Source organism: Anomaloglossus baeobatrachus, chromosome 2, assembly GCF_048569485.1.
Source record: "Anomaloglossus baeobatrachus isolate aAnoBae1 chromosome 2, aAnoBae1.hap1, whole genome shotgun sequence".
NCBI classification, from domain to species: Eukaryota; Metazoa; Chordata; class Amphibia; order Anura; family Aromobatidae; genus Anomaloglossus; species Anomaloglossus baeobatrachus.
Window position 1 is genome coordinate 483,268,620 of NC_134354.1, and position 16,187 is coordinate 483,284,806.

Genomic DNA, 16,187 nt, shown 5'->3' on the forward strand with positions numbered 1-16,187 from the left:
AGAGAGCCAAAGATCTGGGCCTGAGCTACCAGGGACTGAAAGAAGCCTTAATTAATCTACTTGTGGGTGAGAACCAGTCCACCTCCTCCCAGATGTCTGATCAACAAACACTGGGGATGGGGATCCTTGCCCCAAAAAGCCAGTGGGTGGTGTGGTTCAAAGAAGAGATGACAGCTCTTGACCCCAATGTATCTCAGGAATATAAGGAGCAGGCTGGTTGCTGAGCACAGAGGAGACAAGAAGAAATGGAGTCCGACATAGAGAATAATGTGAGTTGGAGCGTAAACCCAGCGATCTGGGAGCCTGTACGGATCACCCGGGCGGACTTCAAGCCATTTGATGAGGCTTCCGGAGATGTGGAAGGGTTCTTCAAGCACTTTGAACAGCAGTGTGTCATGATGGAGGTTCCCCACTCTGGCTGGGTGCGTTTGTTAGTCGGACTCCTGAACGGAAGCCTGGCAGAGGCTTATCGCACCACTGACTCACAGCAGAACCGGGATTACAACATTGTAAAGCGGACTATCCTGGATTACCATGCCATCACCCCAGACTCACATAGGGCACAGTTCTGATACCTCCCATGCACCATGGGGGGAACATTTAGGATGTGTGCCCATAAGATGTCCCAGGCATGTCGGAGATGGCTGGAAGCAGAAGACACCTTCACTGTGGAAGACATTATACAGATATTTCTTATAGAACAATTTCTTTACAAGTGTCCTTCAGAATTACGGGAATGGGTCAAAGAACACACGGCGTGCACCTTGGATGGAGCTGCAGCACTGGCAGATGAGGCCCTTACTATCCGACCACAATAAAGGATGCTTCTGGACAATAAGCCACAGCCTGCTCCTGCACCCCTGCCCTCTCCGGTTATATCTGCCCCTTCACCCAGCAGCAGGCCGATGACAACCACTGCTCCCAATTCTGGGCCCCAACAGTTCCGACCATGCCCTGGGAGAATCACAGAAAGGATATGTTATGGGTGTGGACAACCTGGGCATCTGCAATCCAGTTGTCCCACAAGGATTCGGAGGGACCTCCACGCACCTCTATCTCGTCCGGTGCATTTTGTGCATTCCATCCCACCTGAAGAAGAGTTACCACCAACCCCACCAGAGTGTACCGCTGACCCCTGCACCATAGATGCCCCTGTTGGAGTGTATGGACTCCAGCCTTTGTCACCAGGCTCTCCTACTGCCTTCTCTAGAATGCACATTAGAAGGAGTCTGACACAGAGGAGATGTTATCGATGTGGACAGACTGGGCATTTGCAAAACACTTGCCCTGCTGGTCGATTGAGGAATGACTCAGACACTCGTGGTTCACTGTCCATGCTGTGTTCCTTGTGTGTACATTGTCCCATTTGCAGGTTTAATTCCACCCCTGCCAGGCTTTTGCTCCTAAGTCGGGGGAGGGGCGTGAGATCCACCTAAATTCTCTGCTTACCTGAAGAATTGGGCAGTCTATTTGAGAACTTTAAGGAAGAAGGATTGATCCTCTGGGAGAAGCTGGGACTTCTCAGAGAGATGGGGACATTTATGCCACTACTGAACAATTTTACCCTCTTTTTTTGTGGATTATGTTATGGATCATTTGATTTATTTGGAATAAATGATCTTTGGATTGTACAGCCATTTCTCACTCTGTTGATTGTGTGATATGGGAGAAGGACCCCGTGACAATCATATGTAAAAAATAAAGCAAATACTTATAGTCCCCTTACCATTTACCTTTCCAATCCCTCTGGTACTCACCGTCACTTGTCTGATTCTCACTGCATCTTTTTATCCCCGCACAGGGCCTCGTAACACTAGGCTGAGTCTTTTGACTCTTATGAGAGCCAGAAGGGTTCTTCATATGCTCATGTCACAACATGCACCGTGACCTTGCTCATGCATGTGCAGAATCCTTACAGGGCTCCTCATATCTGGAAGTCACGGTCTAACGTCAGAGGCCTGGGTATTTCAGTGCTCAGTAGTGGTGAAAAGAAGATGCAATAAGGACTGGACAGGTGATGGTGAAAAGCAGGGGGTGAGCTGAGTATTTTTAACATTTTGATGGCCCTTTATAGCTCAGAACAATAACGGACAGCAGCCGACGTATTGCTGAATCCGCACAAAAGCAAATTACAAAAAATAGACATTTTTGTCAACTGCAGAGTTTTGTAAGATATTCAATTGCACGTGAATATATTTGCTTATGTCTATTTGTAACTTTTCATATTTTTACAGCCTATTTCACGTCACCATTTACAGCAAATAGTGACAATATCTGTACCAGAAAATTGATTTCATTCTCTGATTTATAATAGTTTGACCACTTGGTACCACATGGTGGTCCATGAATGAAGATTTCTCACCTCGACATAGAGAATGGGAAAGATCCCGATCTTTTCTCCCAGCATTCCTTCAGCCCAATTGTCATCTACACGTCTGATCACTGTCAAAATTTCATCCTGAAAAACAACATGTATGTTTCAATGGGTTTTTCATTTACATATATATGCATAAAAATTGATACATACTGAACAGAAACATAAACGCAACACTTTGGTTTTTGCTCCCATTTTTCATCAGCTGAACTCATAGATCTAACAGATTTCTATGAACACAAAATGTCTTTTTCTCTCAAATATTGTTCACAAATCTGTCTAAATCTGTGTTAGTGAGCAGTTCTTCTTTGCTAACATAATCCATCCACCTCAGAGGTGTGGCATATCAAGATGCTGATTAGACAGCAGGATTACTGCACAGGTGTGCCTTAGGGTACCATCACACTTTAGCGACGCTGCAGCGATCCCACCAGCGATCTGACCTGTTCAGGATCGCTGATGTGTCGCTACATGGTCGCTGGTGAGCTGTCAATCAGGCAGATCTCACCAGCGACCAGTGACCAGCCCCCAGCGACGCATGGAAGCGATGCTGCGCTTGGTAACTAAGGTAAATATCGGATAATCAAGCAAAGCACTTCGCTTGGTTACCCGATATTTACCTTGGTTACCAGCGCACACCGCTTAGCGCTGGCTCCCTGCGCTCGTAGCCAAATTACACATCGGGTTAATAAGCAAACCGCTTATTTACCCGATATGTACTCTGGCTACGTGTGCAGGGAGCAGGGAGCCGGCACTGGCAGCGTGAGAGCAGCGGACGCTAGTAACCAAGGTAAATATCGGGTAACCAAGCAAAGGGCTTTGCTTGGTTACCCAATATTTACCTTGGTTACAGCTTACCGCAGGCTGCCAGAAGCCGGCTCCCTGCACATTCAGATCGTTGCTCTCTCGCTGACAAACACAGCAATGTGTGCTTCACAGTGGGAGAGCAACGTCCAAAAAATGAACCAGCACCGTGTGTAACGAGCAGCGATTTCACAGCAGGGGCCAGATCGCTGCTCAGTGTCACACACAGCAAGATCGCTAATGAGGTCACTGGTGCGTTACAAAAACCGTGACTCAGCAGCGATCTCGCTAGCGATCTCGCTATGTGAGAAGTACCCCTTAGGCTGGCCATGATAAAAGGCCACTCTAAAATGTGCAGTTTTATTGCACAGCACAGTGCCAGAGATGTTGCATGTTTTGAGGGAGTGTGCAATTGTCATGCTGACTGCAGGAATAGCCACCAGAGTTGTTGCCCATGAACTGAATGTTCATTTCTCTGCCATAAGCTATCTCAAAAGGCGTTTCACAGAATTTGGAAGTACATCCAACCGGCCTCACAACTACAGACCACGTGTAACCACACCAACTCAGAACTTCAACTTCCAGCATCTTCAATTTCAAGATCATCTCAGACCAGCCACCCGGACAGCTGCTGTAACAATCGGTGCAAAACAAAGAATTTCTGCACAAACTGTCACAGAGAAGCCCATCTGTATGCTCGTCATCCTCATCGGGGTCTCCACCTGACTGCAGTTCATCTTTGTAATCGAAATGAGTGGGAAAATGTTCACATTCGATGGCTGTGGAGGGCAGTTGGCAGCTTTTGTGTAAATAGAGAAATTCTTATCTTTGAGTTCAGCTCATGAAAAATGGGAGTAAAAACAAAAGTGTTGGGTTTATAATTTTACTCAGTGTAACATAAGTGATTTGTAAAATTAGTATTTACATCACTTAAAAAAATGTTTGGAAGAACTACTTGGTAGGACCTCGTTAAACTTCATTTCAAGCATCACACAAATTTTGTTGTAAACTGTTTAAAGGACATGTATGTTATGCTGGATACAATTACATTTTTTAAGACTTCCCATGTGTGTGTAATTGGGTGTAATTCTAAATGATTCTAAATTTTTTTTTTTTTATAGGAAATGTCCATTCTGAAAACTACCGTAATTTCTAGATGTAGTTTAGTTATTTAAAAATGTGCTGAGTAATAAATGCATCTCTAATTAAATAATAATAATTATTTTAATATAATAATAATATTATTTTTATTATTATTATTGTTAATAATAATAATAATAATAATTGAAAAATACACTTTTTTTTACACTATTTTTCAATAACATAGAGTGTCTTTAAAATAAAGTGGTAAAATATTTTGTACAAAATGATCAAAAAAGGTCGGAGAAGTTAAAAAACGTCTGTCTTTGAGGTGTCCTGCTGGCACTAACCGGCGGGCCCCCTACCTGCAACTGCATGTAACAAGCAAAAAATTACTGTGTGCAGGATTAAAGTCTTTTTTTTACGGCAGGCAGTCATTGAAGCATTAAGGGATTTATTATCTCTGCTAAATCGGGTTTGCTCCAGATTAAAAGACAGCCACATCACTGTGATGGCATTTACCATGTGCATGTCACTTGTTAATGCAGCATACAAAAATATATATTGGACGTGTTGTATTTGTAACTAAACATTTCTTCTCATTTGATAATCATGGAACAACTAATATCCTTTTGCAGGTAACAACCTCGAAATTCCTTATTTTGCCATGTTCTAGGGATATATACTGTATGGCGGCCATATGACATTGCATATTTTATATATATATATATATATATATATATATATATATATATATATATATATATATATATACATATACATATACATATATATATATATATATATATATATATATATACAGTGCCTTCAAGTAGTATTCAACCCCCTTCAGATTTAGCAGGTTTACACATTTGGAATTAACTTGGCATTGTGACATTTGGACTGTAGATCAGCCTGGAAGTGTGAAATGCACTGCAGCAAAAAAGAATGTTATTTCTTTTTTTATTTTTTTTTTTTTTAAATTGTGAAAAGTTTATTCAGAGGGTCATTTATTATTCAACCCCTCAAACCACAAGAATTCTGTTTGGTTCCCCTAAAGTATTAAGAAGTATTTCAGGCACAAAGAACAATGAGCTTCACATGTTTGGATTAATTATCTCTTTTTCCAGCCTTTTCTGACTAATTAAGACCCTCCCCAAACTTGTGAACAGCACTCATACTTGGTCAACATGGGAAAGACAAAGGAGCATTCCAAGGCCATCAGAGACAAGATCGTGGAGGGTCACAAGGCTGGCAAGGGGTACAAAACCCTATCCAAGGAGTTGGGCCTACCTGTCTCCACTGTTGGGAGCATCATCCGGAAGTGGAAGGCTTATGGAACTACTGTTAGCCTTCCACGGCCTGGACAGCCTTTGAAAGTTTCCACCCGTGCCGAGGCCAGGCTTGTCCGAAGAGTCAAGGCTAACCCAAGGACAACAAGGAAGGAGCTCCGGGAAGATCTCATGGCAGTGGGGACATTGGTTTCAGTCAATACCATAAGTAACGTACTCCACCGCAATGGTCTCCGTTCCAGACGAGCCCGTAAGGTACCTTTACTTTCAAAGCGTCATGTCAAGGCTCGTCTACAGTTTGCTCATGATCACTTGGAGGACTCTGAGACAGACTGGTTCAAGGTTATCTGGTCTGATGAGACCAAGATTGAGATCTTTGGTGCCAACCACACACGTGACGTTTGGAGACTGGATGGCACTGCATATGACCCCAAGAATACCATCCCTACAGTCAAGCATGGTGGTGGCAGTATCATGCTGTGGGGCTGTTTCTCAGGTAAGGGGCCTGGCCATCTGGTTCGCATCCATGGGAAGATGGATAGCACGGCCTACCTGGAGATTTTGGCCAAGAACCTCCGCTCCTCCATCAAGGATCTTAAGATGGGTCGTCATTTCATCTTCCAACAAGACAACGACCCAAAGCACATAGCCAAGAAAACCAAGGCCTGGTTCAAGAGGGAAAAAATCAAGGTGTTGCAGTGGCATAGTCAGTCTCCTAACCTTAACCCAATTAAAAACTTGTGGAAGGAGCTCAAGATTAAAGTCCACATGAGACACCCAAAGAACCTAGATAACTTGGAGAAGATCTGCATGGAGGAGTGGGCCAAGATAACTCCAGAGACCTGTGCCGGCCTGATCAGGTCTTATAAAAGACGATTATTAGCTGTAATTGCAAACAAGGGTTATTCCACAAAATATTAAACCTAGGGGTTGAATAATAATTGACCCACACTTTTATGTTGAAAATTTATTAAAATTTAACTGAGCAACATAACTTGTTGGTTTGTAAGATTTATGCATCTGTTAATAAATCCTGCTCTTGTTTGAAGTTTGCAGGCTCTAACTTATTTGCATCTTATCAAACCTGCTAAATCTGCAGGGGGTTGAATACTACTTGTAGGCACTGTATACTGTGTATATGCACTCTTTACTAAAACAGTTGCTACCGTAATCGACAGAAAGAAGAAAAGATGTTTAATTCCAGTATGAAAAAAAAAAGATTTAAAGATTTTTACGCCAGGTGTCTCACGGGGTGGACAAAACTACAGTAGCACTGCAGAACATGGCAGTATTCAGCAGGGCTCCGCAGAACTGAGCGTTGCTGTATGGGGGTCACTGGAGAAGGTCTCTTTTCATCTCACTCCACAGTGAATGATGTGAGTGACATAACAAGCTCCATATTAACCCGCTTTACTTGTAGTGTAGAGGATAACATTCAATAGCCACCCACTGCTAGATAATCAAAGGCAGAGTGGAGCCTGGCCGTCAGGGTTGGGCAGATTCTATACACGGTATAACTGATGCGCTTTCACTATTTTTCAATTTTTTTTTATATTTTTTTTTTTTTAAACCTTGAGCATTTTCCTCTGTGGGAGTTTTCTGGTCTCCCTGCAAGTGACCTACTTTGAAAGTAATAAACTCCTCTGGATTCTCAGATTTTCTTTTTTTTCTCCTTACCTAGCTGATAAATCTATCTTGTCAGGGTTGAAATACAGATGTCATATTAAAATATTTCAAATGGTCCTGCAAAATTGCTGGAGGAGTCTGACAGAATCAATGTAATCTAGCTAAAAGAAAAGGCATTATATTGAAACATATTTTTACTAATGTTTATGTAACATCCCACAATGTTATTACACTGCACACCACGAGTAGCATAATATATACAGTATATATATATATATATATATATATATATATATATATATATTTATATATATACAGGGTGGGCAATTTATATAGATACACCTAAATAAAATGTAGATGGTCAATGATATTGTCACGTCCCCACCAGATTCCTCTCCTGCGACTTCTGCTCCGATCACAGGCTGACTGTAGGTGGCGTGTCTTCCAGCTGATGTTGCCACCATTAACCAGCAGCCAATGGGAAGACACCACACCCTTCTTATTTCCCCTCCTGTCACATGACCACTGCCAGAGATAGTTCTGTACTCCTGGCTCATGTGCTGTTTGTATTGTGATTCCAGTGCGCTGACCTTTGCTTGTTGTTAACTACCCTCCTGCCTGTCGTTTTTGTACCCTGATGCCAGTTCTGGATTTGACCTCTGCTTTGTCTCCTCACTACGCCCTTGCCTGACAATTCTGTTCCTGTTTTGCATCTCCTGGTTTTTGACCCTGCCTGACGACCACGGACTACAGCCTGCCACAGGTAGTGATCTCTGCGGCTCTGTGTAATTCCACATCCCTGTATAGGGGTTAAAGGGTTGCAGAGTTCTTGGGGTCCTGCTTTGTGAGCAGCCTTACTCTAGACTCCCCTTACAGCCAGTCTGAGTCTGTGGCTACACTCAGGCATTACAGATATCAACTTCCTGTTTGTGGCTCATTAGTATATGGCAGAGGGGAAACTTTTGAAGATGGGTGGTGACCATGTCGGCCATTTGAAGTTGGCCATTTTGGATCCAACTTTATTTTTTTTAATGGGAAGAGGGTCATGTAACACAAGAAAAACAAGGGTGTCCTTAGTTTTAATGTAACTTTATTCATTATTTAGTTGTTTATAATTTTATGACCACTTATAAAATGTGTTCAAAGTGCTGCCCATTGTGTTGGATTGTTAATGCAACCCTCTTCTCCTACTCTTGATACGCTAATAGCAACACCGCAGAAGAAATGCTAGCACAGGCTTCTAGTATCCGTTGTTTTAGATACTGCACACCTTGTATCTTCACAGCATAGACAATTGTCTTCAGATGACCCCCAAAGATAAAAGTCTAAGGGGTTCAGATCGGGAGACCTTGGTGGCCATTTAACTGGCCCACAACGACCAATCCACTTTCCAGGACACTGTTCATGTAGGAATGCTAACATCCATGAGTTTATCTGTGCACCATACAGAGACAGGAACTCTTATGCAAGGCCTAACAAAAAGGGGCCTGGCTGCATCCTGCACAAAAAAAATAAACAAATATGAGGTTTTAGTTGGTATTATGGCCAGAATACCATGTACAGAATGCAGCCAGGCCCCCTTCTGTTAGGCCTTCTATATTGGAGTTCCTGTCCCTGTATGGTGCACATATGGGGTACGGCTTGGCAGCCCGCCTGGTCTAATAGTATGGGTGTCACCTAATAGGCTGAGGGCTTGTGACTGTGCATCTGCATGTGTAAACAACACTCTATACAAGCCATCAGTGTGCAGTTTTATCATCCAGCAATCGCCCCCTCCATTTTTTGGAAGAGTGTGCGTGATTTGCTCCTTCTGCACCTGTGATGCCTCCACCTAGTGGGGGTTTGGCTGCATCCTGCTAGAGTACTAGTTTTTGGCCTGGGCGATGTAAAATTGCTGCCCTTCTTTGCTGTAAGTAATACATAAAGTATAGAAAAAATATTATAATGACACACATGGTAACTGCTGTACCCAAAAAAGTGTCAAATACAGATAATAAAATGAAAAAAAATTAAATACATTTTGTACAAATAAAAGCATCAAATAAAATCCTATATTAATAGAGATTGCTCCAGCCTCTGAATGTTATCTAGCAATCAAATGTCTATGAGCCTTGTAACAATAAACTGTTAGGCTATGCGCCCATGCTGCATAAAATTTGCGGAATTTTCCACAATTTTTTTGCGGAGATTTTGCGGATTTTTTAAAAATCCACAGTACAGAAAGTCCCCATCCATTTCTATGGCATTTAGGAACTGCTGTGCACATGCTGCGTTTTTTCCGCAGCGGAAATAGTGCGGATTTCCGTGCCGAAAAATCTGCAGCATGTGAATTATTCCAGCAGATTTTTCCGCAAGATCCTATACTTACCTGCCTTGATAGCAGTCACCGGAGTCACTTCCTCCGGTGCAGAGGAGCGCAGTGGAGCAAGGAGCAGGAAGCAGGAGGTGGGCGGGGCCTGCACGAGCTCCGGTCATGTGACAGCCGGAGCTACTTCAGGCCCACCCACCTCCAGAAATGTGCAGACAGACACGGCTGTAGAGTAAAGTGAAGTGCTGCATGATGGAGGTAAGTATGACCTCCTCCAACACTCCAGCATTTGTTCTGCATTGAGGATGCAGTGCCGAAGCCATGGTTCTGTATCCTCAATGTAAAATGACCGCAGCATATCCGCAGGACATTCCGCAATAAAACCGCAGCATGTAAACAGACAAAGTTGTGCTGCGGTTTTCCGGGAGCTCCTGCGGAATGTCCTGCGGATATATATCCACAGGACACTTTCCCCGTGGGCACATAGCCTAACTCACCTATCTGTCTCCAGCCCCCAGATTTGTTTTCCTCATCAAAAGTTGTCTCTCTCTGCGCTAGATTGCTTAGGGTTACTATAGTATTTTGAAAATCACCATTGATGTTATCATTCCAAACCTTTTAAGGCTGACTGAGGCAGCTGTCTATTGCCTGAGTGTAGGGAAAGCAAAGTTATCCGCAACCAAGTGTTTGTCAGGAATTGTTCTTCCTTCCATGTGGCTTCCAGCCAGGTTTTTAATTGTCTCCAATGCTTTTCCTCACTTCCGTTCTACTTTCAGTATTTATTTCCAAACTCGGTCCAGCTTTTTTAGTTTTGTCCACATTTACTATTCTGCTATCAAGATGACATATTACTAAATTATTTCAACTAATCTAGTTGGTGTTCATGCCTTTGCCTTTGTTATCAAGGTATTTGTGTGTTACTGCATATCTGCAAGCAAGTTATCAGTTTGCCAAAGCATCTGCTATTTTTCTATGTATCGCATTTTTGTAAGATGCACTACCATTAATTTCTAAATTAATTAATTCTTTCAAATCAGAAAGAAAAATGTCTAACTTTCAACTTCTAATATGTGTTCTATGTACTGCTGTGAATAAAATAATGCTATAAGAGGTTTCCAAATTATTATATTTTATTTCATAACATTATATAGTATCCAAACTATTTTGGAATTGGGGTTATACTTGGATAGTAATTTAAGTATCATAATTTAGCCTTTTCCAATTAAAAACAAGACTACCAATATGTGATTGATGTGTAGACTTTCAGCTGTAATTCAAGGGTTTTAATAATATTGTATTCAATGTTTAGGAATACCACTGCTCCTCTATTTTCAGGGGCACAAAAGTAGTTGGATAAACTTACAACATTTTCAATATAGGTATTTTATTTTTTATTGCCTGGATAGAAATATTTTGCAATCAAAGAAGGTCTAATGTATTCACTACCTTGAGATGCTTTGTCACACCATTGATGCTAATCTAATACAGTTTGTATTCCAAGACGTCCAGCAGTTCCCCCAATGTAGACGTCAAATATATCCACTAGTTCCTTTACTATGTAGTAGAAATATACAAATGCATGACTTAACTCAGAAGTTAGAATGTCGACATTAACAAATACATAATATTATCTCTTAAAGGGAACCTGTCATCAGAAATTTTGCACTAAACCTAAAAGATTCCCCCTCTGCAGCTCCTGGGCTGCATTGTAGCAATGTTCCTGTTGTTTATGTGCCCCCTTTCTGACCAAAATAAAGACTTTGTAAAGGGGTACCTTTTTGTATTCAGATCTTGATAATGGTACACGGGGGCGGGCTCTCTGGTGTCCGTTAGTCTGCCTCCCTGTCGCTTTAGGCCATCCCCCATCGCGCAATTTCAAAGAGTTGACGTGGGTAAGCTGGCCAGCGCTTGCGCAGAACGGTGGAGGCAGCGGTGGAGGCGCGAGCACGAGATTATGGGCGGGTACTTGCTGATGAAAATCACAGCGCCACCCATAATCTCGCGCATGCGCAAAATATCACCAGCGGTCACACTGCACATTGCAGTCCCGCGAGAGTGGCACGGCGCATGCGTGAGATTATGGCCGCCCATAATCTCCCGCATGCGCAACACGTCACCAGCGGTCACACTGCACATTGCAGTCCCACAAAAATGGCACGGCGCATGCGCATGTGCACAGTGTGACCGCTGGTGACGTGTTGCGCATGCGCGAGATTATGGGCGGCGCTGTGACTTTCATCAGCAAGTACCCGCCCATAACCTCGTGCTCGCGCTTTCACCACCGCCTCCACCGTTCTGTGCAAGCGCTGGCCAGCTTACTTCACGTCACCTCTTTGAAATTGCGCGATGGGGGACGGCCTAAAGCGACAGGGAGGCTGACTAACGGACACCAGAGAGCCCGCCCCCGTGTACCATTATCAAGATCTGAATACAAAAAGGTACCACTTTACAAAGTCTTTATTTTGGTCAGAATGGCGGCACATAAACAACAGAAACATTGCTAGAATGCAGCCCAGGAGCTGCAGAGAGGGAATCTTTTAGGTTTAATGCAAAATTTCTGATGACAGGTTCCCTTTAATGGATTTTTACAGTAAGCCAAGTGTGCCTATTTGAGGTCCCTAAATCTTATAAAACCAAACTTTGCCAAGATATTTCTCTTTTTCTAGCCTCCTTTATCAACATGTATTGTACCATTCAGTTTCTTAATATTTGCTTATAGTAGTAGTGGTTGGATCTAGTGGAAAGCTATCAGTTTACAAGCCGTATTAAGAATAGAGGGCATTTCCAAATTTATTGGGTCATCCACAGGTATATCTCTTATACGACCCAGCAGATAAAACTTAATTATGCCATATACTGTATATTAAGAATAAAATCTAAAAATCCTCTTGCAGAATGAACCTAGGATGGCACAGTCCCACATCATATGATAAGTGTAGCCTTGAGGTGACCACACCTTGGACAGTGAAAGTCCACCCAAACGTTAAATCTAAACAAAAAACTAAGCAATTTAAATTTGCTATAGGAAAGGTACAAGTGCTATAATCGTTGGGCTTCACACAGAGACATCCAAGATGTAAGGCTCAGTATGGCTTCCCGTTAATTATCTGTAATTTTGCACACGTCTTTTTCCTAATTATTTTTAATTGTCATAGGAATGTTAGATAGGTATGCTGATAGTAAGCACCGATAGACACTCATAATCCGTCTCCTCACCAATCCACTCTCAATGGCTAGTTAAATGAGCTTCCGACATCCAATTTTTTAATTTTAGCTTGAGCATTATGGACATGTTTTCCTGTCAATACTGGTAAAACTCCCTATGGAGTATATATTAAATTCACTTTGAAGCTGGTCAAAATTCTTCAATCCATTTCCATTTTGTATCTGTTTCAGAGTATCTACAGCTCTCTTTGCAATTGTTAAAGTTATCTAGTTTACAAAGCTCCAGTAAATTGGAGTTGTGCCATAATTGAGTACACTTCTATGCATCGCAGCAAATAATTTCCCCTATCCCATACCTTATAAATCATGAAAAGTATGGGTCCATTAGGTCCAAACCGCAGTATACTAGCCTCCAAAAATGATTTGTTATATTCCAAGTGAAGACTTGTACCACCAAATGCCTGTTACGTCCCCACCAGAGTTCGCTCCATCCACTTCTGCTTTGATCACCAGGCAACGCCGTGTTCCTGCCGTGGATAGTGCTGGTGGTGGGAGAGGAGTCCATAACAGCGGCGCTGGTGGGCGCTGGTTTGGCTCATCCACTCAGCTGGGTTTCCATGGGATCTGCAGTACCACTGGCTGACGGTAGGTGGCGTGTTTCTTCCAGCTGAAGTTACCATCATTCAGCTACAACCAATTGGAAGACACCACACCTTTCTTATTACCCCTCCTGTCTGCTGGCCACCACCAGAGATTGTTCTGTATTCCTGGTTCCTGTTCTGTTTGTATAGTAATTCCTGTGCGCTGACTTCTGCTTGTTTTCTGACTACCCTCCCTCGTTTTTGTACTTTGCTGCCAGTACCGGATTTGACCTCTGCTTTGTGTCCTTATTACTCACTTGCCTGCCAATTCTGTTCCTGTATTGCATCTCCTGGATTTTGACCCTGTCTGACTACCACGGACTACAGCCTACCACAGGTGATGATCTCTGGGGCTCTGTGTAATTCCAAATTCCTATATAGGGATTAAAGGGTTGCAGAGTTCTCGGGGTCCTGCTTGGTGAGTGGCTTTCCTCTAGCCTCCCTTTACAGCCAGTCTGAGTCTGTGGCTCCAGGCAGGCGTTACAATGCCCTTCACTATCCTGACAAATCATGACAAGCAATGGCGTACCTAATGCCACAAATCTTACTGGTCCCTGTCTGGAGTAACGTTGGTGGTGAGGAGCTCAAGGAGGCACATTCCTGATTCATTAAGAATTGATTGATTCATTAACAAGTGTGTGTCTATTAATGAATCAGGTGCCTCACACTTCAGCCCACCCACACATGAAAAATGCAAGTTCTTGATGAATCATGGCCATAATCTTGGCATCTGCCAAATACTTAGGTATTTAAACTTATGGCCTATATGCATCTGAGTGTGCCTTAGGGAAAAAGATTCCAGAAGTAGGTCTACCATCATTAGTACCAATTTGCACCAGTTTATAAGAAGACCAGACTGGTCTCCAAACATATACCATATTATTTGCATTACTGTTGCACTTCACCCATAAACACATCCATATTGTCTGCAACATACAAAACTCGCACTTACACCATGCCACATCTAAATCTCACCACTTCAGAAGATGTTCTTATCAAATGCGAAAAGCAATCCATAGCTGTGACAAAGAGTAGGGGAGACAGAGGGAAAATCTGCCATGTGCCTCTTCCCAGGGTCAATTAAATAAACAAATAACTGCTAGCCCTAATTCTTGCTCTCATTCTATTGCATAGTAGATGTAAGTATGCAACAAATTTGGGTCCAAACCCTATTTTTCTCATGACCAACCACAAGTAATTCCATTTGATGCTATTAGTCATCTTGGTACAGTTGAGGTTTAAAATCACTCTGATCTCTTTCTCCAGAGAACTCAGCTGAAAGTGTAATAACAGGCACCTGCGATTAATATCTGTGGACTTATTGGGCATAAAGCCTAACAGGTCTGCTTGGATAATTTCTGTAATATCTCCAACAAGCCTGATAGGAAGCACTTTTGCCAAAACATCAACAAGAAGTAAAGAAATTGAGTTGACCATTAAGAATCTGGTTGACAAGGGCCCTTGCCTGGCTTCAGCAGAACCATCATTATTGCTTCTTCACATAATTTGGTAATTGACCTATGTCTGTGGTGTCTTGGAAGATGTTTACGAGATGCAGCAAAAGAATTAAGTAGATTTCTTATAGAGATTACTGGGAATTCAAGATGCCTTATGGTTAGGCATTGACAGGAGCACTACAATTATGAGTCCATCAAGAAGGGTCACCACCTTCTTAGCCATCTGTAAGAATTTCAGACAGATTTCAGACAAGAATTCCTCATTCTCCCTCTCATGATTTGGGAATCTAGGCGAATATAAGTTAACATGACAATCATGTAAGACATTTAGGAGATTTTCACTATACAAGAGACTGTCTCACCCCTATTCTTGGTGAGATGCACAATGTGTGTCAGGCCACTACTGTTTGGCAACAGGTGGCCAGTGCTTTCTCCCTCTGCAAAGAATTTCTGCTTTATAAAAAAAAAACACTTAGCCTCAGCCCTATGGAGAAAATCCTAATACATTTTTATTCGAATCTCCAAAGTTATGCTCATCCTTTCTAAGGGATAATAAATATAAATCTTCTCTGTCATCTCCACTCTATTATGAATCTCTGGGGTGAACTAAGTTGTATTAGAATCCCTCCTATGAAAGCCTTCATCATGTCCCATACGCATGTTGTAGAAGATGACCGCTCATTTACAGCATAGAATTCCGGAATCACTCATAAGTAGGAGCCAAAAAAAGATTGAATCACCTTAATTTCTTACTGGGTCCATAGTTTCCTCAATTCTAAGCTAAAGTCTAATGGGGGAGTGGTTCAACATACTTCTTGCAAGATAATCAACACTATGAAGCAGCAACAACATGGAGTCAGATCTAATGGCCATAGTAATTCTAGATAGTATGTGATAGGAGGATGAATAATAGGAATGATATTTAACTATGGACAGCACGATGGCTCAGTGGTTAGCACTGCAGTCTTGCAGCATTGGGGTCTTGTGTTCTAATCCCACCAAGGACAACATCTGTGTTTCCTCTGACACGGCAAAGACATACTGATAGGAAATTTAGATTGTGAGCCCCAATGTGGTCAGTGTTGCTGATGTATGTTAAGCACTGCACTATATAAAACTACTGTATTTTTCGAACTATAAGACGCACTTTTTTTCCCCCAAATGTTGGGGGAAAGTGGGGGGTGCATCTTATAGTCTGAATGTAGGGCTGCGGGGAATGAGGGTGCTGCGGTGGAGCGGGTCATCGGCGGCATGCGCAGGCTGTAGCAGCGCCCACCGTGACCACGTGAGCCCACTCATTTCATATGCATGCATCCTCCCGCCCATCATCTCTCAGCATGAAGCTGGTGCTGACAGGTGGGCGGGATGATGGGCGGGTGCTGCGCGCATAGTAAAGTTCCGGCCCGCGTGATCACCCCTGGCAACTACAGCCTGGAGTGA

At 42.6% G+C, this 16,187-nt stretch overlaps 1 protein-coding gene across 2 annotated transcripts in view; it reads right to left on the reverse strand.

Annotated features, from left to right (window-relative positions):
• The window catches only part of SH3RF3 (SH3 domain containing ring finger 3), a 658,302-nt gene that overhangs the window by 272,625 nt on the left and 369,490 nt on the right, over nt 1-16,187 (reverse strand). For both annotated transcript variants that reach the window (XM_075336430.1, XM_075336429.1), the window contains exon 3: nt 2,363-2,458. In XM_075336430.1, coding sequence (XP_075192545.1) covers nt 2,363-2,458 — 96 coding nt within the window. The remainder of the gene's footprint in view (nt 1-2,362; nt 2,459-16,187) is intronic.